This window comes from Rosa rugosa, chromosome 2, assembly GCF_958449725.1.
Source record: "Rosa rugosa chromosome 2, drRosRugo1.1, whole genome shotgun sequence".
NCBI classification, from domain to species: domain Eukaryota; kingdom Viridiplantae; phylum Streptophyta; class Magnoliopsida; order Rosales; family Rosaceae; genus Rosa; species Rosa rugosa.
Genome location: NC_084821.1, coordinates 8,233,829 through 8,258,066, shown reverse-complemented (window position 1 = coordinate 8,258,066; position 24,238 = coordinate 8,233,829). Strand labels below are relative to the sequence as shown.

General features: G+C 35.6%; 1 protein-coding gene and 1 non-coding gene across 3 annotated transcripts; both read left to right on the top strand.

Moving 5' to 3' along the window:
* Positions 1–17,004: 17,004 nt before the first annotated feature.
* On the top strand, positions 17,005–17,109 carry LOC133734989 (U6 spliceosomal RNA). The gene has a single exon (XR_009858731.1). It is a non-coding gene; the product is annotated as a U6 spliceosomal RNA (small nuclear RNA).
* Positions 17,110–20,923: 3,814 nt separating this feature from the next.
* LOC133731790 (uncharacterized) lies at positions 20,924–24,052 on the top strand. 2 transcript variants are annotated; one of them, XM_062159197.1, is made up of 9 exons: positions 20,924–21,123; positions 21,631–21,982; positions 22,137–22,170; positions 22,444–22,665; positions 22,800–22,889; positions 23,027–23,092; positions 23,186–23,277; positions 23,360–23,407; positions 23,689–24,052. In XM_062159197.1, exons 2-9 carry the CDS (start codon positions 21,660–21,662, stop codon positions 23,804–23,806), a joined length of 993 nt encoding a protein of 330 aa, XP_062015181.1. In that variant the 5' UTR covers positions 20,924–21,123; positions 21,631–21,659; the 3' UTR covers positions 23,807–24,052. The 2 variants fall into 2 exon arrangements, with proteins under 2 accessions (XP_062015181.1, XP_062015180.1); XM_062159196.1 differs by having other exon boundaries at positions 20,928–21,128.
* The last annotated feature ends 186 nt before the right edge of the window (positions 24,053–24,238 follow it).

Sequence of the window (24,238 nt, the reverse complement as noted above, 5' to 3'; positions counted from 1 at the left end):
CATCTCTACACTAATTACTCAACACTTCAGAAACCTTAGTTCACCATCTTCATATCAAATTTTTCGTTTTAGTGTGCTATATATATTCGGCAGATGCTAGCTTAAATTGTCGAAATGTCCAAGTATTAGTCGTGTATTTGACATCACCTGCCTGGTGCCGCAAAATCACTACTACCTCTATAGATGTACTGCACTTGACAGTATTCAGTCCGAATGGCACGCTATTGGCTTGTGGAGGCGTAACCCAAGTCCCCTATGAATTGGATAGCAACCAGTAGATCAGCCGGATAAACTCATTTCATTGTTGAAAAATATCAAAGAAAATAAAGAAAAAACTAAGAGAGCCTAAAAGATAACAAGGCCCAATTGAAAATGCATTTGGCCTCTTCGATGTGGCCGGTTAATTGATAATGAGAAGCAATAAGCTCATAGCACAAAGATGTCGGGTCAGCTTCTGACCTCGATCGACATTCAAACTTAAACAGGTTATGCAAGTCTAAGAATTCAGGATTTTCTCATTTCAATTCACTCTCCAAAGCAATTGTTCCTCTCACTGTTATGCTCTAATTTGGTTCAAGAACATTAGGAAAAATATGCTAGTACAAACAAAAATTACAGTTATACTTATAAGCACTATCAGAGGCAGAGCACCTTACAAACCACGCATTGAGGTCCAGGTAGATGTGGTTCGTCATAAAACTGAAGCTCAACCAAGACACCAGCATTAAAGACAAGGATTGGTTGATCTGAAGCTCAACCATAATACCAGAAACCGGGTGGAGGTTCATCGACATCATCCTCACCTTGATTATCTGGATCAGCAGGTTGCACCTGAGCTTCATTCCCTGGATGAGCATGTAAGAATATTTGGACTATATCCTAAGTTCACGTTTGGCACAACAACTTGTTATTATTTGTAGAATAAGCAATTAGAGAATCATTGAGAATCTAGCTCCTAGAGACTTTATTTATGTGGATTCTGAATGAATAAAGTAGAGGAAATCTAATATATGACTTGGCTATTAAGTTAGTCAGTCAAAATGGATATGTATCTATAGAGGTTTAATTGGAATATGATTCTGTTTCTTTTATGGGAGGATACAGAATATCTAACGCTCTATATAAGGCTTAGGTCCCTGTGCTCTCTGATCGTCGGTAATATAGTTTTCTTGCCCCATAAGAGAATACCACATGAGAGAAGCGCAGAAGACTTAGGCTTGGATTGAGTGGCCATTCAAGTTATGGCTCATGATCTATTTTAATTCTTGTTCACTATTTCATATAATTGTGTCTATATACTTTTGTGAGGTGATCTTATGGCTATTATGTTTATTCTTACAATTGGTATCAGAGCCAACTTCACAAAATATATAGATCTTTTCATGATAATTAATCTAACACAAAACTTGTATTTTGATATTGAAACGAGAAACCAAGAAGCTGAAGCTTAAGAAGTAGCCTACGCTAAAGTGATCGTGCAAGGGAATCATGGACATGTTATTGGATTTCACCGATGTCAAGCAGAAAAGACCATGGTGAAATCTTCAAGTTTACTATGGGAGCAGTGATCCCAAAAATGGATAAGCGAAAATTCTCCTTAATTTATTTGATTTTTCATTATATTTGCTTTTGCCCATAATGAATTATAATTTAAAATGGGCACCAACAGGCTAAGAGCAGAACATAAAAAAAAAAAAAAAAAATTCAATCACCGTCCCCAAACTATGTTGCCAATGCCAATTTGATACCGGAACTCTCAAAAGTATTAATGTGATACCCAAAGACATATTTTGATATCAACGTGATACTTTTGTCAAAAATTCCTAACGGCTCCGTTATTTGATGACGTGGCAAGCACATGGAGACAAAAAAAAGAAGTTAAATGACCAACTTACCCTTTTGTTTTTGTTAATTCATTTTTATTTTTCTTTTCATTTCTTCTTCTTCTTCTTCTTTTGTTCTAACTAAACCGCCGCAACCTCCGAAGCAAGCTCCGCCACCAACCACTCACCCCAAAATGAATTCCGATTTCGGTCTTGAACGTGAGCTCAGCCCCAACCACAGTTACCGCCCCCAACATCAAGAATCTCACATTACATGCAAATGCTGCAATTTGACAACTTCTAATCCAATTCAAATTGAGAAAACAAGAACAAACAATGTCTGAAAACAAGAACAAACAATTCAACTTCTAATCCAAAATTTCAATCTCCCATCTCCACTTCCAAAATTGGAATCCCACCTGAAAACTTTCACGGTCAATCTCCTCATCACCACTTCCATTACCTATCTGCTCTGCACCACTTATCTCACCTTCTTCAAGTTCACAAGCCTCCTCATTGCCCTCCTTCTCCGCCTTTGCCTTCACATTCCCTTCTCCATCCTTCTCCTCATCCATATCATCACTCTCTCTCATCCTCCTCATCCTCATCACTAGAGCTACTACTCGAAGAAGATGATGCTGCTGATGAACTCTCACTCTCCGACTCCGAACTTTCGCTCTCAATCCCACTCTCCATTTTGCTCTTCACACCCTCCACACCTTCGATTTTGGTCTCCAAATCCTCACTCACTTCATTCCCACTATCAAGAACCAAACTTTCTTCATTCCCTCCAACCAAACTAACCTTCCCCAACTCTTCTTCAATAGAACTCCTCAAATTTTCTGAAACTTCAGACTTCACGTTCACCACACTACCAAGCCCACAATCAACTGGGTCGGACCCATTAACGATTGGCCTCCACCACCTACCTCAGACTTCACCTCCACCACAGAACCACGCTCACAGTCAATTGGCTCGTCGTCGCCCTCAAATTCATCTTCGCCCTCTCGGTTATAGCCAAATTAGAATCCTCTCCAATCAAACCAGACGAGAGCTTCATCCTTATCTCAACAATCCTCCCCACATACACATTCACCAAGTCGCCTCCCTTTGTAATCGTCTGCAAATCCGACGTCGTACTGGTGCCAGAGCTTGAAGTCTGAGGTGAGCTGCGCGGTGGGTTCGACTCCGGCGTTGAGGGCAAATTTGTCGGGGGTTTTGATGGTGACGTCGACGTTGCCGTAGAGGCCGTGGGCGGTGAAGATGGTGATCATGAGATGAGGACCAGATAAAGTAGTTGGTGGATTCGAGGCGGATGGGTATGAGATATGATGTGTGAGGACCATATTTGGGGTTTTTGGGTAGGAGGAAGCGGCCATGGTGGAGAGAGAGAAAGGAGAGAGGATCAGATTGCGAAAGGGGGAGAGAGAGAGAGATCCGTTTTGTTTTTTTTTTTTTGTTTTTTTGTTTTTTAAATTAATTAATTAGTAGAGAAAGACAATTTTACCCCTGATAAAAATATCACATAGGACCCACGTGCTTGCCACGTCAGCAAACAGACGGCTCCGTTAGGAATTTTTGACAGAAGTATCACGTTGATATTAAAATATGTCTTTGGGTATCACATTGATACTTTTGAGAGTTCGGGTATCAAATTGGTCTTGGCAGCATAGTTTGGGGATGGTGACTGAATTTTTCTTAAAAAAAAAACCAATGGTGTGACTGTTCCCCTCTATTTTTGCGCGGCAAACCAAACGAGAAAAAAATAATAATAATAAAACAATAAATAAAAGGAAGGGGGAAGAAGGAAGAAACAGAACAACATAACCCTATTTTTCTGTTTCTTCCCTTGTACCAAGGAGGAGGAAGGCCATTTGAAGAAGTATCCTCAACTCGGGCAATGCGCTACTTCTGGTAAAACCCAAGAACCTTTGGGAGATCCAAATTCCAATAGTGACCCGCTTCGGACTGAGATAAGAAATTTTATTTGTCTCATTTTCTATTAAAAATATGAGTTCTACTATTTTTGGTAGTTAGCATATCAACTCAATACTTGATATTGTATTAGGAATCTGACCTTAGTTTTGAAATTGAGCTTGAGGAATTCCATGACATGGAACCGGACGTTGCCAGGTTTCATAATTTTCTGTTTCTTTGACCAAGCAGATGCTACAACCAAGGTAATTTTCGGTTTCAAGGATTGTAATTGAGCAGGTCCTTCAATTGCATATTTTTGATTAGGCATTGCTGCACAAGCTTATGGATATCTGGTTATATACTTCATGTATATTATCTTATATATATATGTATGTGAGTCTTGGTGTATCTTGCGGGTGATGGACATAGAGTATCATTCTAATAAATCATTTAAAAGTGTAGGTAGTACTATTGCTCCAAACGTGTCACTAACTTGATTGTTCTTGGAGGTCTATTAGCTTGATTGTTTGGATACCAAGATTTTTTGGTTTTATTGGTTTTCTAATGAATATATATGGAGTATGTGTGTAGACATTGTTATTTGTTGTTACTGACGTTTGATGCTTAAGATCCTTATATATGACTATCAAATTAAGAAGGGCATGGTGCTTAACTACATGAAAGGAAAATATGGCATGTAAATATAGTCTCTGTAGCTGTGTGATAAGTTTTGCATATGCAATTTTATATACTTTGCCATTAAGAAGAAGCAAAGCCTTTGCCTTTTACACTGATTAGAGGCCAACAAAAGCTCTCTTTCTGCTCTCCTGGGACCGTCATATGCAAGTCGAGAATATCAATTTCATGATATAAGTTGTTTTCCATAAGGCTGGTCTAATCTTTTTTTTTTTTTTGGACTATATAACGTCTGTGGAAAGCAAATAAACTATTTGTTATTAACCTTTTGTTTGTCAAGGAGTCAATAAAAGAAAAGGTGGGTTTCTCTTCAAGTCTTTTTATGGTTTTGTTTAACCATTACGTATAAGTACTGGTGCTTTTGTTTGATAAGTGTTGCCTTTGTACGTTGTATTGGTTAATATTTAAAGCATATAAATGATTGAAACGTGCATTATGCACTAAAATCCTGTTTCCTACACTTATGGAGGATGTTCTAAAGAACCTTCGAAGGTTCTTTAGAACATCTATGGTCTGAATGTTCTGTGCTATAGAATAGAATTCTATGGTCTGAATGTTCTTATCCGCTCAGAGAAATACATGCATATAACACTTAATTTTAATCTCAAGTCAACTGTTCTGAATGCCATATGGGATTCATAGCACAAAGTGTGAGTGTGTGTATTTTCCATTGAAAGTTTAAGTCTTGTGTTATGTTGAAGGACAATATTTGATTGGTTACTGGAAGTTTTGTTTTGACCATATATATGTTCTTAAAGCATTTAAATACGGTTATTAGTTCTCACTATATAAAGGATAAGAGATACTACTATCTAGGCAAATGAATTATCGAGGTTTATACATGTTTCTATTCAGCTGTGAATATACTCCTCAAGGTTGTCTGGTCATTAGATTACCCTAATGTCAAAATATGAAGCTTTTGATTATGTGTAAATTAATTTTGGGACTCAACATCAAGGATATTATGGTATGAGTTTATTTTGACAAATCTAGCAGAGTTTCTTTAATTTTTATTATACAATATATCAAGTGTAGCACATAAGTGATATACTTTGATTTCAAGTTTCAACTGCCATACTAACTTAATTTTCATCTTAGTCATTTATTTTGATTAATACGGCTTGAAATCAGATTACAAACAGTTTCACTTTTGTGCTACACTCAAGTTTTGCTTCCGCTGACATGTTTTATGCAATACTTGGAGCGTAAGGTATGTTTTCAAGAGACCTTGAAAACTTTATATTTGGAAAGTTTGTATTTGATTGTCAATTATTGCTTAGAGCAATCAAGGATATAATTTATAATTAAAGCATGCTGCCTTGGGTATTTAATCAGGATATTTAGTGATGATCATATGTTGATGAATACATCTTTGTCTTACTGCTCCTATATGATCTTGATTATCCTACATTGTTCTTCGCATATGTTGATAATCAATATATTAATTGCTCATGTAAAATTTTAGTGACAAGAAAATATAGAAAATATCTCCCAAATATTAAGTACAGTCTTGTTAAATTTTACTGTAAGCATAGTTGGTATTTCGCAAAGTGTGTTCTTGATTGAGACAAAAATAACCAACTTTGATCTTAGGTCTCTGGGGTGTCTTAGTGGTACATGTTGCAGACAGCAAACCGCCATTGGGATCCTTTATTGATCGTAAAGGTTATAAGATAAAAAATTGTGTTTTGCATGGCAGGATTATGACTGTATCTCCAACAGGAGGAATGACTTTACATGTTCTCAAATGCAAAACAGCACACCACAAAATAAAGGAAAGCATATAATGAGAACTAATCTTTTCTTCTTGCCAACAGGTGTTGACTGTGTCAGGGATAACATGTTTTCTTTTATTTTGGTTGTGTGAATAAGAAACTTCAGAATGCCATGCCTTCGTGCTAACAGGTGTTGCTTGACATTGTTAAATTTTATGGGGCTTATGACAGTACATCATTGTTTGTATAATCCATGTTATTTTGTTAGTACTGCTTAAGAGTGTTAGATGTCTTCCCATTACTTGTAGGACATAGCAAATAGTATCACATTTATCTTCAAGTGCCAGTTAATCTATTCCTGAATTAAGGAAATTAGTTTTGAGAATGTAATGGTTGTCTGCTTAAGTTTTTTTTTAATGTGACAAATTACAATAGTAATTGTAACAACAGCTCAGAGTTGAAATATTGACATACATGTGGCTTATAGATTATTATGTGCTACACTTTTCGATTAAGATTGCATACATGTTTTTCTAAATTCTCAAATTGAATGACTTAAAGAAAATTGTGGTATTTTCAAAAGGCAAATTGTGACGGGACAAAAATTATATTGTGATATCACTTTTGAAAGGAAAATACCTTCTTACATATCACATTTCTTCTAAATTGGTTGCGATTTTAGATGTACATAAGAGTATTTATTAAAGTTGTATCATATGTGATATTTTGCAAATATTTCCTACAAAAGGTTTCGTTTGTAGACTTTTGGTCATTTCACGAGTGATAATTTTGATCCATTTTTATATATCTTAATGCGATAATTTTGATTGGGAGATTTATTAAAAAAAAAAAAAAAGGGGGAGAAAGTATTTTCATGTTCATGTCTATGTTTTTTATTTTTTATTTTATAAGGATTTGGACTTGAGGTTGATGTTGTTCTGTTTATTAAACGATTGATTAAATCTACAACCTTTTGGCTTCCATTATTGTCATATGTATGAATAGTAGAAGTAATGTACTTTGGCAAATGAAGAATAATTGACGTGTGTAAATATTATTTTGCAGCCTATAAAGTTCTTAACCTTTAGTTTTGGATATTTGAAATATTTTGGCAGTCTTATTTCAAAACGGCTGTTGAAGTTGGTGATATCTTTTATATTTTGTTATGGATTGAATAACAACTTCTCATTTTGTTTTGGATGCACTACGATGAGAGTTCTTGAAACCTTTGGGTCAGTAGGACTATTTTTCCTACAAGGATTATTTAGCAATTAGTTTTATATTTAATTAAGTTTTTTACTGTTTTACTTGAAGCTATGCTCTCAGATCAAATTTAGTTTTCCATGAACTCAAGTTCAGGTTTTCTCCTAATATGCTATTCAGTTATTATTTGCAAATTAAGTTGTACTGAATAAATGTTTGCTTTGGAATGTCATTAAATTATGGCAGGTTTAGTGGGAGTATAATGATCTTCTTGTATTTTGACCCTTAGACTTCTCTTTTAATTTCTAATTTTATGGTTAACATGGTGCATAGCTACTGCAATGTTATTTTAATAAAGGCCTTTGATTAAGTAGTTGTTTAATTGCTTTTACGTTGCTCTCGGATTATTGAGGCAACAATTCAGCATCTTTTAGATGGATAAACACTTTCATTAAATTTCTTTGAAAATTTGTGTTTGAGGTTTTGGTGATCAAAACCATTAGGTAGGACCATATACACATTGCATTAAGACGCAGACTCATACATAAGCACATGTATTCTTCAGTCATATCTTTGTTGGTGACTCATGTGGATTGCAGTTGTGGCATTAGTAGTTTTGGAGTGCTTGTGTTTTGTTAAGCATAATTCCTTCCTTAGCTCCATGCCACAGTTGCAGTTTGACCGAGTCTTGAATTAGGTGCACACTTCATGTTTCTCAGGTGCACACTTCAGATTGATTGCTATATCTGATTTCAATAACATTCTTGTTGAGTGAACTTACGATAGTCCAAGTGGGAGATTGTAAGAATATTTGGACTATATCCTAAGTTCACGTTTGGCACAACAACTTGTTATTATTTGTAGAATAAGCAATTAGAGAATCATTGAGAATCTAGCTCCTAGAGACTTTATTTATGTGGATTCTGAATGAATAAAGTAGAGGAAATCTAATATATGACTTGGCTATTAAGTTAGTCAGTCAAAATGGATATGTATCTATAGAGGTTTAATTGGAATATGATTCTGTTTATTTTATGGGAGGATACAGAATATCTAACGCTCTATATAAGGCTTAGGTCCCTGTGCTCTCTGATCATCGGTAATATAGTTTTCTTGCCCCATAAGAGAATACCACATGAGAGAAGAGCAGAAGACTTAGGCTTGGATTGAGTGGCCATTCAGGTTATGGCTCATGATCTATTTTAATTCTTGTTCACTATTTCATATAATTGTATCTATATACTTTTGTGAGGTGATCTTATGGCTATTATGTTTATTCTTATAGAGCATGCTCTTGTCCTGGACCAGCAATCCCTTGTCCTGGATGAGCTGGCCCTTGTCCTGGATCAGTAAGCACAACTTGTAATCCTGCTTCTGCATGTGGTATCTGGTTTCCATCCCAAAAACAAACATTGGTCCTGCACGTTAACAATGCCAATCAATCCTAAACTATGCATATCCATTTAGTTATATACATTTTGCGCTTCAACTTGCATGGTTATAAGGTAAAAGATCCTTTCTGATGCACATAAACATGGAGGCACTTGAACCTGAAAATTTTTTCAGTAAAATACTAAAATACCCACGCTAAAAATTAAATCACTTAGAGGTAGGAAAAAACTCAAAAATGTACAAGAGATCTACATATTTCGACCCCAATCCCTCATTGCAGCGGACACAATGGATCTGTTGCAGACTTGCAGGGTATCAGTACCTTGTTTTTCTTTAGTCAGCACATTCACACTGCATTTTTAAGCAAAAGTCTTCATTCATTTTTAAGAACGGGACATGAACTTAAGGTCACTCCGAATTAAGGTGGCCAACGTTTGTGAAACACAACTTCAGTACATGGACTTTTAAACCCGACCCACCTTCCATACATGCCGTTATCTCCTCCATTATGGAGGATGCCACGTGTCATATTTATAAGGACAATTAGGTCTCTTCAAGTTTGATTGAAAACAAAAAAAAAAACAGGTATGTAAAACCAGCAATTGCTATGGACACCCAAGATTTCTCTCTACACCCAGTTCTCTCTCTCCTCACCGTCTTTCAAAACATTTGGGACTACAATGAGTTCTCGGCTGACATTGGAGGTTGGAGTAAACTCAAAACCCAGTAATGGGTTTTTCTGGGTTTCTTGAGAGAGCAAAGATTGAGAGAGAAGAAATGGGTTCTTTAGAGGATTGGGGAGAGAGAGAGAGAGAGAGCAAAAATACTAAAATACCCTTTAAAAAATGAACAAAAATATAGAGTTAACAGAGTTAGTGACGGAATGTATGAAAAGTGGGTCGGGTTTAAAAGTACAAGTACTTATGTTGGGTTTTAGAAACGTTGGCCACCTTAATTCGGAGTGGCCTTAAGCTCATGTACTGTTCTAAAAAAATTTCCGTTCAGAAATTATCCTAGTTTTGTACTTACATAATTTAGTTGTGCTGTTTTTTTAAACCTTTTGTACATGCTTTCTGCCGTAGTTCTAAGAGCAACTCCAACAGCTTCCCCATATTTTGATTTTTCTCCACTTTAGGGAAAAAAGAGCCTATTTTGCTCCAACAGATTCTCTATAACTTTCTCTATTTTAGGGAAAGTGAGGAAAGAGAAAACCAAATTCCCTATATTTACAGCAATCTCTAAAATTTTAAGGAAGAATATGGAGATTTTAGAGATTGCTGTAAAATAGGGAATCTGTTGGAGTTGGAGAAGAAAAAGATGCTAAAGCTTTAACTTTTGCTTTCCTATTATACAGAAATTATAGGGAAGCTGTTGGAGTTGCTCTAAGCAATTAAAATACTCAATACAACATTATCCAATCAACTAGTACCCTCATGCTAAATAGTTTCTTACACATTTTTAAAGATGCAGTCACCAGTGTACTTTCCATTATCCTGCAAACAAACACAACAAGTTAGGGATACAGAATTCGTCATCTTTCTAACTAAGCTTTTATAAACACTAATTCAATTTGAATCGTAGTGAGTAGTGATGTGCTGCAATGTAGTTTTGAACAAGACAACTGCAGCAATTAACTAACACCTAAATACAACTCTTCACAACTAACAGGGTTAATTCTCAAAATTTTACTTACAGTGTGATGCATATCAAATCGTATGAACAAACCCGTTACAACAGTATGATAGAATGTATAACAATTGAAAGGCAATCAAGACTCCAACTTACGAAGCATGGTATATCATATCAAAGGCATCAAACAATATGATAAAATGTATAACAATTGAAAGGCAATCAAGACTCCAACTTATGAAGCATGGTATATCATATCAAAGGCATCAAGAAGCCAGAACAATATAAGATGCAGAACTCAAGAATTCAACCAAAAAGACATCAAAAAGTGTCAGGAACTCAAATAAAAAGTATGATACAGGCCTCCAGAATTCAATACGTACTAAACTTTTAATTTTCAAAATCCAGATTATAGTGTTGTGGAAATTAAAGGGTCCAATATAAATGGATGAACCAAGATGGCCTAAAGCCATACCAAGAATCCAGAACCGTGAAACACGTCTGTGCATATAAAGAGAGAACTTACTGTGCACGTTCTTGATACGAGGCTTTGTTGTAGCACAATATGGGTTCGTTTATGGGTGTCCAAGCAGAATCGACATAAGAAGTACTGTGATGCATGACGAAAAGTTGCGACCTTTGTTGCCATTTGGAATAAAGAAGGAATTCTGAGAAGAAGAAGGAATTCGTTTCCATTAGGAGATATACACATAGTATTTCGGCAATTAAATTACTTTCTAAATTCAAGGTTAATTACTACTTCCTTTAATGAAATTTTATTGGTTGGATGATGTAGAAGAAGTAGAGGAAGACCAAAATATCAAGCCTATGCTGTGCACTATATAAGGGAGCATTGAGACGTCAATTAATAATCTCTCAAAACCCTGAATCAAATCCACATACCTCCCCTCTTCTCTCTCTATTTCCTGTCTCCAAAGTTCCAAATCAAGAAGCCGTGAAGCAACTCATCCTCTTCCATTACTGTAGCACTCTTCAACTTTTTTACCTTGAAGTTCCTCTTGTGTTCTTGAAGTACTTCAAAAGTGTAACCATGTCCAACTTTATTTTGTTTTTAGTTTTCTTTACTTGTAACTCAAATCAGTTTACTTGTTTTGTTAATTTGGATTATTCAAAACATTGTTAGATTAAAGTTTGTGTACTGATGATTAATTTTCGAATACTTTGAAGCATGTCTAACATTTTAGGATTTTCATATTGTTAATTGCGATTTCTATATGTCATGAATTTGTTGGTTATGTGCTTCAATCCCATCTTTTATGTGTTTATTTTTTTGGTTGCAAACATAGAATTACGAGCATGTGATTGTTTCTAGATTAAGATGCTAGTGTTCTAGGTCTTAATTAATTGGTAGAAAACTTATGAACTTAAGTAAATCAACAATGAGCTTTGCATGATAGGATTGACGTTCCAATTTGTTATCTTTGCTTAAATCAATCAAACTTTCATTGATCTTCTTGCATTATATATGTTTTTGTTAATGAGTAGCTATCACTAGTAATGCATGTTTAATAGGAATATTAACTAGGGTGCGTTCATCTAGTTAATTAATTAAGGCAAGTAATAAGAACTTTGTATGCGTTCATCACATTTCTTGATTGAGTTCTTTCTATGATATGTTTGATTCTTAAATTGATGTTTGAAACCTTGTTAACGTGTTAATAATAGTTAATTATATCTTTACTTCTCCATTCACCTACTTCTACCTTGATTTAGATTTGTTTGATCATTAGTTTAGTTAGATTAGAATACAAACTCTTTAAAAACCCCCTTATCTCTTGTAATTTCGTAAATACCTAAACTTTGTTTTATTTTCGTTTCATATTTTGTTAATATCTATTTCTTATGTTTTCAAATTTGTTTGATCATTAGTTTAGTTAGATTAGAATACAAGCTCTTTTAAAACCCCCTTATCTCTTGTAATTTCGTAAGTACCTATACTTTGTTTTATTTTCGTTTCATATTTTGTTAATATCTATTTCTAACTTTTTCAGATTTATTTGATCATTAGTTTAGTTAGATTAGAATACAAACTCTTTTAAAACCCCCTTATCTCTTGTAATTTCATAAGTACCTATACTTTGTTTTATTTTCGTTTCATATTTTGTTAATATTTATTTCTAACATTTTTTACACTAGTTATACCCCAATCCCAAACCAAAATGATCCATACTTATTCTTACAACAATGCAGGGTTATATTTTGAGCATTCATTGTGAGTGTGTCAAGGAGAGAACCAGAGAGTGAATGGGGATAAAGAATCTTCGAAGGGGAAATATGAAGCTACATTGTACTGGTGAAGGTGGTGGTTATATACTCACAAATGCTATACTGAGAAATAGGTCAGTTTTGGAAGTTGTTACAAGTTTGTTAAGCGCGCATGGAGAAACCAACCACCGCTCGCTCACAAATTGCAAGTCCCAATTTTTTTTCTCTCGCACATTTTGTCAAACATCTTATGCACATAAGCAAGCCGAGATTTCCTATCGCGACGTCGTCATTCTACAACCATGGTTTTGAGGTCAATTCCAATATTGACCCTAGCCATCACCTCGCATCTGACTGCAGCCATTGTAGAGAGCTTGAGATAATACGATACCCAGAACAAAAGCGAAATGGTTTTAGTCTGATCACAGTTTTTTGATTTGTTGGTGAGTTTGTTTAATTTTTTCTAAACTCTTGTTTCAGTTCTTTCATGTCAACATATAAATTGACTTGGAGATAAATAAATGGGTTGGTTGGGGCTGGGCCTGAACCACAAAATGCAAGCCCATCCTAGGGGCCCTACCGCTCCGCCTAGCGGACTTGATCGGGTCAATCTAGGCTTAGCGCTCCATTTCAGCGATATTAGTGTTGGGAAGAAAAATATGTAGTACTCTTACATGCTAGGCACATGAGGTCAGCTTAACGAAAAATTGAGGTAGAATTATCAAAAATTGATAGCACGGTGGGCAAGTTGGCAGCAATTTAAGCGAAAAAAAACCGTCTACAATTACAATACGTTGTACTAAAGTATTTTTCAATTCTATGTGTACTAAAATTTTATACGGGTTTAGCTAACTAGGGTTACATTTTTTTTTTTAACCCCACCCCTGGGGCTCGAACACATGACCTCCTAAATAGAAAGTCATTGTCTTACCATCCCACCACACACACACACACACTAACTAACTAACTAACTATGGTTATATTTAAGTAAATGTGGAAGTTGCTTTTGTTATCCACTTCTTCAATTTCCTCACATATGATGTTTTTATGTATCTCAGTTTACCATCATAACCATTTCTTTGGATAATTTTAGTCTGAATTTTTGTTTTTATTTTAAAGAATATATGAGTACTTCAATTATAAGATGTGTGAGGGTATTTCCAGGCACCATGTAAAGGGTGTTCCTTCTTCTATTTTATCTCTTAATTTTTTTTTTTTAAAAACAAAACATCACTTCCATGTATTAAACTAATGTGTGATTTGACTTCTTGGGACCTAACCTTTCTTCCCTCACCTAGGTATCATCATTTGACCCGTGGGCCTGAGTGCTCGCAAAAGCTCGCCCGACCCATCAAGGAAAAGCCTAGCCCGCGTGGGTTTAATGCAAGACTAGGGCGGAGGGTTCAAAGCCCAGGCCTTGCCCAAAGCCCGAATAAGGTCTGCCTGGCCCAACTCTTGAAAGCCTGGCCCGAAAAGCCTAGTGATAATTTATATATGTACATATATACTAGTTATTTTCAAAATTGGGCAGGATGTATTTAAACCATTAGTTAATGCCTAACATCTTTAACCACAATTGTGGAAAAATATACCACACATATAATGATCCCTTTATTTGAATTTGCTATTATTTGGTATCTTCAGTGGGATCAATCGCAACAACATAGAGCCACAATAGTCAAGTATTTGAACTAGAGGGTTCGTCGACACCGCTGAGGTCGAGTGCCGACAATGGAGACGCACCACGAACTCCCCAGACAGAGACGAAATTCCCTATGCGTCGTCGTTCCAGGGTGAATTTCGATCGGATCTTCCATAGGCATGGACCCTTTCTGGATTTCGATATAACCATCAAGATAAAGACAAACGTTTGGGAAAGGAGGCCACAATGATGAAGATAGAATGGGACGTTACCAACGACAACATATGCAGATCTCATGGCCTAGTTACCCATCAAATTCGGATGGAGGCTGCTAAATTAATTCATTTGCTTCTTATATTTAATTCCTTTATATATACCATTACTGTTTCTTTTAATCTTTTCTCACTATGCAGGAAATTGTAGACGCGATTCACCGCCTTACCGAAATAATTGAAGTCAATTTCTTTGGAAGCTTGTCATTGACAACGTCAGTTATTTGCTACCTGTCAGTTAATATGGTGCAAGCTTCACCCCCCAAGTTCTCGCCCCCCCCTCCCCCAAGTTCTCTCTCATTTTCCAAATGAGAGACAGTGTCTAGATTATCCTTGACAAGTGCTGTGTTGTGTGAAGTTTTGTTCAAAGTTTTGTTTTGTTCTCTGAGGGTTGCCATTTCGTCATGGCCTCTAGAAGTCTGGTCGAAAGTACAAGCATCAAGTGGTTACTGGTAATTTTACTTGTGGAGGTTTTCTTTACTCATGAGGAATTGAAGGAGACTTAACGTCTTAAACCGAAGTGCCAAGAGTTGTTGGTGATCGGAGTTATGGTGAACAGTTGGCAGCGTCCGCTCAAGTAGCAGGACTTCCCATTTGTTGTTTTTCATGACTTATTAGAGAGTAGTCAAAGTAGTAGGTTGTCGGTTGTATTTGCATCGGCATCGTCCTCTAGGATGCTGGATTCTTGTATCAATGGTGGGCAGGTGTTGAATAAGATGGTGGTTAGGCAAGATGAGGTGGTTAGGCCACCGGAGGTGGTTGGCTCTTCCCAACAGTTGCAGACGGTTAGTGATGATTTTTAACTACTCCAAATTTCAAATTTCAAAAGAGGCAGTTGCCAGAAGTTGGTTTTCCTGATCATCCTTATCCTTCTGTCTGTAAATTTTATCTTTTAAATCCAATAACCCAATCACAATTTCCTATTCATCGTTATCCTCCATCTCTTATTAAGGCATGTTCACAAATATCCCTTTTGAGTTTTGAATAACATACTTGTACCTTCTAATACTTCACCTCTTATCATGTTCGTGCCCACCTCTTTTAATTGTACCCATTCATTTCTCATATGCAAATTTGTTTGACGTGCCTATTCTTCTTAGTCCACCATTATCTGCTATTAGACATGAACACAAAAATATTAAGCAAGCTGCACGTGCTCAAGCTTATTGTCGCCGTAGTAGTGCCTTTTTAAGATCGTTGTTGGCCTCGGTTAAAACATGCACTGGAAATGTCTTTACATCATCAAACAACATGTCAATGCTGGCTGTTAAGACGGTGGTTATTGCTTATGTCATGTGCATTTATTGTGTTGGTGAAGGTGTAGTGAGACAAGAAGCGAGGACCTTTTTTTCGCTTCTTCTCTACAGTTATATGTACATATTACCCCCTAGAAAATGTATTCAGGCATCGCATATTTAGTTAGGATCGCGTTTTTGTTTCCTACTTTCCAATTTTAGGGTAGAGGATTAATCACAATGGTGAATCCGATGTACTTATATCTATTGTACCTATCTAAATTGCTTATAAATACAATTCCTCTATTTTCTAATATATATATATATATATATATATATATATATATATATATATATATATATATATATATAATAACATTATAAATTAGAATGCAAAAATTTTCATAAAACATAATTAAAAACCTAGGCCAAGCCCGAGCCCATTTAAATAGCCCATTTAAAAACCCGGAAAATCCCACGAGGCCTTAGGCCTAGGCTTTGATCTTACAGAAAAAACCTAGCCCAGCCCGAGCCTGTCATTTTTGGGCAGGGCTGCTGGCCCAATGACGATCCCTACCCTCACCTATCCAAAAACCTCCAGACAACTTAAAAAAAAAAAAACCGAGTTACAAGCGCTATTTGGTGGAATCACTAGGTGAGCTTTTGTTTGTTTAGAAACTCAAGAACCCAATTTCCAGTCAATTCTACTATGATATCCATAAGTTAAACTTCACTCCCCAACAAGGTGTGATGTTTGAAGGTGGAATGTCTGCAAGAGCGGGCTTTGGTTTTGAGTGCATTCGAATGTGCATCAATGTCATTATCCACCCTGGATTTTCCAGAACTTGAAGCAAACTCAATTTGTGTTGCCCAAGTAATTAGAAGTGGTCACAATGTGCTATATCCAGAAGTAGAAGCATACAATTTGGAAAATAAAGGTTTCAACTTTTAAGTCTTATGTTACATTCCAAGTGTATAGGCGCAATGTCTATACACCACCCTTTTGGATTGTTCCTAATCCATATGAGGTATAAGACACGTTAATTCAAGCTGATCATATTGCCACACTTTTATGTTTTGGATGACAAAAAAAAGTTTTTACATTTCGTTCCCCCCAGACTCTTTATCCTGGTTCTGCCCCTGGAGGAATGTGCTCACGTACTTGCATCTTTGGATATTTGTGATAAGAGATCCCACATCGAGAAAGACTGGCTATGTGTGCTCTTCATATAAGGAAACCTCGCAAGATAGCTTGTCTCTTCGGGAACATGCGATAAAATTGGAACGATATAGAGAAGATTAGCATGACCCCCCTGCGTAAGGATAACATGCATAAATCGAGAAATTGTCCAATTTTTTTTTTTCCAATCTCTTCGCTCTATGTATCTCCCTCCATTTGATTCTAGGTAACCTTTGCATTCTAGGTCTTCGTTTTTCCTCCTTAGGTCTTCGTTTTTCTTCCTTTCTGTTTGCTATTTGTGACTTTGAATAATCAGTGACTCGGTGATCTAGTATTTATTGAAATGTACTGTTGCAACATGATTTGTTTTGTTGTAATCTATAATAGTACTGTAGCAACTAGCAAGTACTTTCTGCCTCTTTTGGCTTGGGTTTCTCTCTCAATTGAGAAATACTTAGGTAGGGCACTCGCACCACGTCACATATACGACCACCCAATCAAGAACTAACACGTGTGAATTTTTTCTCCACGCCAGCATTGATGGATGGAAAAGGAAAAGGCTCCAAAATTGAAAATTAAATCAATCATCCCGCCAAAAATTTTAGCTAAATTAGAATTTCTAGGTTGTTTAATGACTTTAATCTGGGAAGAGCAAACATAGTCTCTTTTCTCCCACCCAATTCATCGTCCTCCCTTTGCTTCCATTTCCAAATTCACCAAAATCAACCTTTCCTGACCCTTTACTTCATTCTAGTAAACTGTTTACTTCCTTGACTCTCATGAGTAAAAGTAAACTGTTTCGTTTACTATGCAGTCATTTCATTTTATATGGTTCTGGCTCTAACTTTGATTTATGATTTGATATGCTTTATTCAAGCAAGGATGACTATCATTCTAGTAAGCCAGACACAAAAATAGTTATATCAAGCCCTACAACGATGTCGCTCTGGAAACACTCAATTGAAACAAACAAAGCATTGTTGCTAGATGAACTTGACCTTGATCCTGATGCTCTCTTTAAAAAGGTTGAGAAATTGGAGGCATTTCACAGGCCTCTTAAGTGAAGATGGCACTAACCGTGCAATCCAAGTATATGAAGATGCTCCTCAGAAGAAGCCTAAGATGAAAACGTTGATGATTATGTAGACGATGATGATACTGATGACGTTGAATTATATAGTGATTCGGTCTCTTTGTTGTAATAGCATAGAAACTCGACAATGATTCACTTAAATAAAGCCTACAAGACTGCAATGCAATCTTTTGTTCATGACTTCTCCTTGTCACTCGATACTGTTAATGAGTTTTTTTTTTTTTTTTGAAAAGATAATGAAGGAACAACTACAAACTAAAACCTCTACTACAACCTACGCTAAACTGATCGAAATTAAAAGCAGAAAGGGCAAATACAGGAAGCCTCTTTCTCTAGATAATGAGGTCCCAAGAGTTGTGACAAAGGTTTGTCACAGCATTTGTAATGAAGTTAGCTTCACGACGAACATGGATATTATTTTGTGGTCCCGAGTACCACGTGACATTGCTATATGGTCGTTCGAGCCAATCATATTACTAATTTGGTGGAACAACGCAGGAGTGGTAATAAAAAATTAAGATAACCAATCAAAAATAAGTATAAGTCATGTGGACCAATCACATCAATCCGGACCACCACGTGTATTATATAGTCTGAGACTATGTTATAATTTCCTTGACGAACATATCTGAAAATCTGAAAGAGATTGCACTTTTGGAGATGCCTCGGATGTCTTTGACTAGAGATACTGTTAATAAGGTTAGTAATAATGAAAACTATAAGGGGAATTTGATTCTACACCCAAATTCACACACCCCTTTTAGAATAAACCCATCCATAAGAGTGTTTGAGACCAATTAATTAGATTTATTCAAAATATAAAAAAAAACCTATTAAATAGGATAAATATTAAAATCCAATGTTGTTAATAATTACTAAAGCTGCCACTATCAAATTCCCATTCACCTATTTAATAGGATTAATATTAAAATCCAGTCTTGCTGCCGATGGAAGTCATGAAACGGCTGCCCATAGACGTTGCCTGGAATTACTCAACCCTTGATTCCAACAATTGAAAACTCTCCTCTGGGTTGGAGGTTATGTCATCTCCACATTCAAAAGCCTAATCTCTACATTCAAAGCCGGTATCAATATCTCCACAATCATGCGATTATGTTTTTGATTTCAAATTGTGATTGTGATATAAATGGATCGCACAATCAGAGGGTGGTGGGTAGCATTTGTTCAACTACATATCCCTTTAATCCGATTGGCACGGTTGATGAGCATTGTGTTTGCTACCTATTTAATAGGTGTGTGTCTTCCTGACGAAGAGGTATTTGTTTTGTGATTTTTCAGGGTTTATACTATTGAATAGGTATAATAGACTCTACAAGTTCTTGATTGCATGTTTCTTTTTCCTCTTATTGTTTCTCAATAGATTCTACAAGTTCTTAATGGCTAAAGAATACTCCCACCTAGAGTTTAGGTGCTATCTAATAATAGGAATATCTCCACAAAAGGATGTTTAATCACGTTGAGAAATCTACGAAATCTAATACGAATATCTACACAAACATATCTACTAAAAAATAGCAAATATATAGATCAAATCTGAAAGGAAGAGATATACAATAATTAAGGCAATTAATCTTTTTAAATAAGGAATATCTACACAAACATATCTCATAAAATATGACATCAGTTATATACTATAATTAAGGCGATTAATCATGTTGAGATATCTAATAATATATAGGAATATCTACACAAACATATCTACTAAAAAATGGCAAATATATATATCAAATCAGAAAGGAACAGATATACAATAATTAAGGCAATTAATCGTTTTTAAATAAGGGAAAATAAATTGATTGTACTAAATTCTAATTTGTGTTTATAACTGATGTCATATTTAAATTGGTGGTTCTAGTTTGACCTCCAAATTTAATATTTGTACCTCCAACTTTTTTCAATTATTAATAGACTTTGTCAAGTCATATGAAAAGACAAATAAGGACAAAGAGAGAAAAATGGGAAAAAAAAAAACTCTTCTTACCTCCCTAAATATAACATTCAATTAAATTGTTTTTTTATTTCTTCCGGAATTTCCTTGTATTGCCATATAGTTTTATAATTTACCTAAAATAATTAAGTAAAAATAATAATTTCTATACATGGCTCATCATTTAATACAAAAATAAATTCAAAATAATCTGATTTGGAATTTCCTTAAACTAAATTCATTAAATATTATGATATAGTTATTACTCAATCTTCCACCCCAAAACTCTTGAAATCTTTCTTTTAGCAAATTCAAAAGGATTTCAGCAATATATCAAGATTGAGAACCTTTGATTAATTTTGGTGGAGGAAAGATCTACTCATAAGAGAGCAATATCATGTGATTTTGATTCATTCTTCTTCTCATGGTTGAAGATAGAGATAAAAAGTAGAGTAATAAATTGTTGTATCTCATATTCAATGGTGTTTTGGTAAAAATAAGGAGGTCCAACTAGAATCACCCTATTTAAATTTAAAAAAAAAAAAAACAGCTATATTTGAGGAATATTTTCCTTATTCAATCAGAAGGGTAAAATAGTCAAACTAAAAAAACGTGAAAAAACTTAATTATAGACTTAAAACCTATAAGGAATGTTTAATTATGTGAATGAGTGTAGATTAAAAGAAAATATAGGAATGAGTTTTTCTTAATAGGAGCTTCATTTTTTGAGTTTTTTTTTTTTCTAATTTTCACAAACTATAAACTAATAAAACCGGCAAACTAACGAGTGTTTGTTTTGTAATTAGGAGGTTAATATTTCCTCGAGTCCACGTGGAACGGTTTAACTGGTTTTCAGTTCTGTATAAAAGGGACGTAGCGTAACCCAATCCCACATGTAGAAATCCTTCGCTGACTGAACATGTGACTCGAACTCTCGTAGAGGTAAAGTTCGTTCTGTCTTCTTCTTTGACCAAAAGAAAAACAAGAAAAGCCTTCGTTCTTTATCTTCCAGCTGATTCTTATAAACCAAAACTGGGTATTGAAGCACCATTCCTTTGAGACAGTAAGAATAAACAAGAAGCAAAGCATCCATCTTTTACTATCTTATTTCAACGTGATCGTGAGCCATCCTGGGTTAAAACCCAGTTTCAAGTAAGGTATCTCTCTTCGAATTCTTCTTAGTACGATTCCTTAGCTATATTGGGTTTACTTGCATTCTTGTATTTAATACTTCGATGAAGATTATACTCCATTGATTCTTAGTGGGTTAATAATAAAATGAAAAGGTTTTGGGTTCTTGATTCTCCTCTTACTTTGAACCGCTTTGCTTGTTGGTTTTATCTTGAAGATTACTGTGATGCTTCTTAATATTCCATTTGCGATTTGTACCTTAAAACCTTTTACAAATGAATGGTTTTTGTTACGATAAATTAGCTTTGATGCTTTACTTTAATACTGGGTTAAAGTTTTTCACCATTTGAACTTCTTGATATATTGGTTTTTGTACAGTTATTTGATTTTCCATGCCTTCTGATTTTGGAATTCTGCAATTTCTTCGTTTTATATACCTGTTCATGTTCGTCTGTACATAGAGCCCTGGGACTTGACTAGAATGTAATTAGTAGAGAAATTGTAAGTAACACATGAGTTTCTTAACAGGATCATCGAGCCATTCGTGGCATCCAGTCATGACCACGGATACTAATGTTCTAAGCTATTGGAATAACTGGAGGTTCTTGATCTGTGCAATATTTATATTGAGTAGTATCGTGCTAGCCGCAGTTCTTATATGGAAATATGAAGGCTGCAAAAAATCCAGAAGGGAAAGAAGAGAAAATCAGCGCGAAACAGTAGGATCTCTATATGAGGATGAAGCCTGGAGGACATCTCTCAAAGTCATTCATCCCGCTTGGCTTCTTGCTTACAGATTAATTGCTTTCGTTGTGCTTCTATCCTTGATAGTTACCAATATTGTTCTTGATGGAGTTGGCATACTTTACTTCTACACTCAGTAAGCTATCTATCTGTGTCTCTTCAAATTTTCTTGAACTTGAAAACCTTTTTGACAGGTGGATTATCAGATATATGAAGCTCATTGCATTAATTGTGTTTTTACAAATCTTTATATGCTGATTGTAGTTTTATTTCTCTTTTGCGCTCAACAGGTGGACATTTTGTTTGGTTACAATCTATTTTGGGGTATGCTTTTCAACTCGAGGCTCTTGAACTGTTGACATTGGCCTAATTGTTACTATAGTAATGTGTGAGAGAATGAAACTGGAATGATTTTCTCTGTTGTGCTTTTGACTACTCAAGCAGATGTTAACATTAGAAGATGCTTAATAAGATTAGTTGGCAGCTAAACAGTTGAAACACACATACAAGCCACATATATATATTGATTCAGTGATGAAGTATGACAGTCATCAATCATCATCCTAACATGCTTATGTTCTGAACTTCATCTTGCAGCTTGGATCTTCACTCTCCATTTATGGATGCTACAAATACCGCAGTAGAGTTGGTGAGGATGCAGCTGATCATGTGAGAGATGAAGAGCGAGGTACTTATGTTGCTCCAACACTTGGGGAAAATGCAGATACATCCAACACATATAAAAGTTTTACTGATGAAGAATGTCCCTCTCGCAAAGGCGCTGGTGTATATGTTTATATCTTTCAAGTCATTTATCAGGTAAGTTTCTACTGCAGTTCTGGGTATTAAACTAGGACTTTGATTCTTTATAAGTTGGGTAGTTTCTGTAGTGATGTGTAACTGCAGTTCAGTTATCTCAATCTTCATTTTCTCCCCTTTGTTTTGGTGTATAGATGTGTGGAGGTGCTGTGGTGCTCACAGATGTTATATTTTGGCTCGTTTTGTATCCATTTCTAACAAGCAAAGATTACAAACTGAACTTTGTAAGTATACTGCCGTTTCAATGGACCTGAATATTCTACAGTCAAATGTCATGTTCTTGTACCTACTACCTAGGGTGGAGTTGTTGTTCTGATTGCTAATAGTGTATTTGATGAGTCTGCTCACTTTTCAACTGCAGATGATGGTCAGTATGCACTCATTCAATGTTGTTTTCCTCCTTGGTGAGACAATATTGAATAGCTTGGTAAGTTTGGTTCCTTCTTCATTTTAATGACATTTTCTCTCCTAATGTCCTGATTATTTGACTTGCATAAGTTTAATTTTCTCCTCCTTCCAGCGGTTTCCATTGTTTCGGATCTCATATTTTGTGCTATGGACGGGAATATTCGTGATTTTCCAATGGATAATCCATGCTTGTAAAAACATGTGGTAAAATTTATTTTAATTTGTTACATTTCTTTTGGAGATTGAAATTCAACTGTTGCTCACAATTATTATAACTTCATATCAGGTGGCCTTATCCATTTCTTGACTTGTCATCCTCATATGCACCCTTATGGTATGTTGTTTACCTCAATCAGTCTGTAATTCTACAAATTGAACTAACACTTTGACAAACAGATAATTGAAAGAATTATTGCCTCAATAGTTAGACTTATAATGAAGTGCTGGACTTGAACTAGCACTCTAATGCGTTCATGTTTTTCTGCTGCATTTTTGTCATAGATGGTAGTTTTAGCAATTACAGATGACATGAAAGTAACCCCATGACAGAAACTACTTTTTAGGATCTTATTCAGCTCTCTCACCACTCACCATAACACATCATGAACTTTGCAGGTATCTTGGGGTCGGAGTGGCGCATATCCCATGCTACGGCGCCTATGCTTTAATTATTAGGATGAAGCAGCTATGGTTCTCACGATCATTCCCGGAGTCTTTTCAGGTTGAGAGATGACACGCTGCGTTCATTGAATCACAAGACTTTATACTGTGCCACCAACCCGGCACAAAAAGTAGATATAAAGGAACCATTAGTGACATCATTTTTTTTGGCCTCGACATAGGAGAAAGATTATTTGTTCAGGATTCCTGTCATTATTAACTGTACATGATCAGTATTCTTTGGAGGAGGCTACAGCGTCCCCAGTTAAAGATCAATATTCTTCGAAACAGGGTCATCCCTGTGTTTGTTTGCTTAGAACTTGTACTGAAGCTAACTTGAGGCGCAATCTTAAAACAAGGGAGAGAAAGAAAGCAGTATAACTTGGGACCAAACAAGGTTCCATAGTAGTAAACATTCACACAGCTCCGACTAACTTGATTAGTAGTTGTGCTCCGCGACTTGCTAGTTAAATATGATCCTTTTGTAATTTATTGAGGGAGTTTT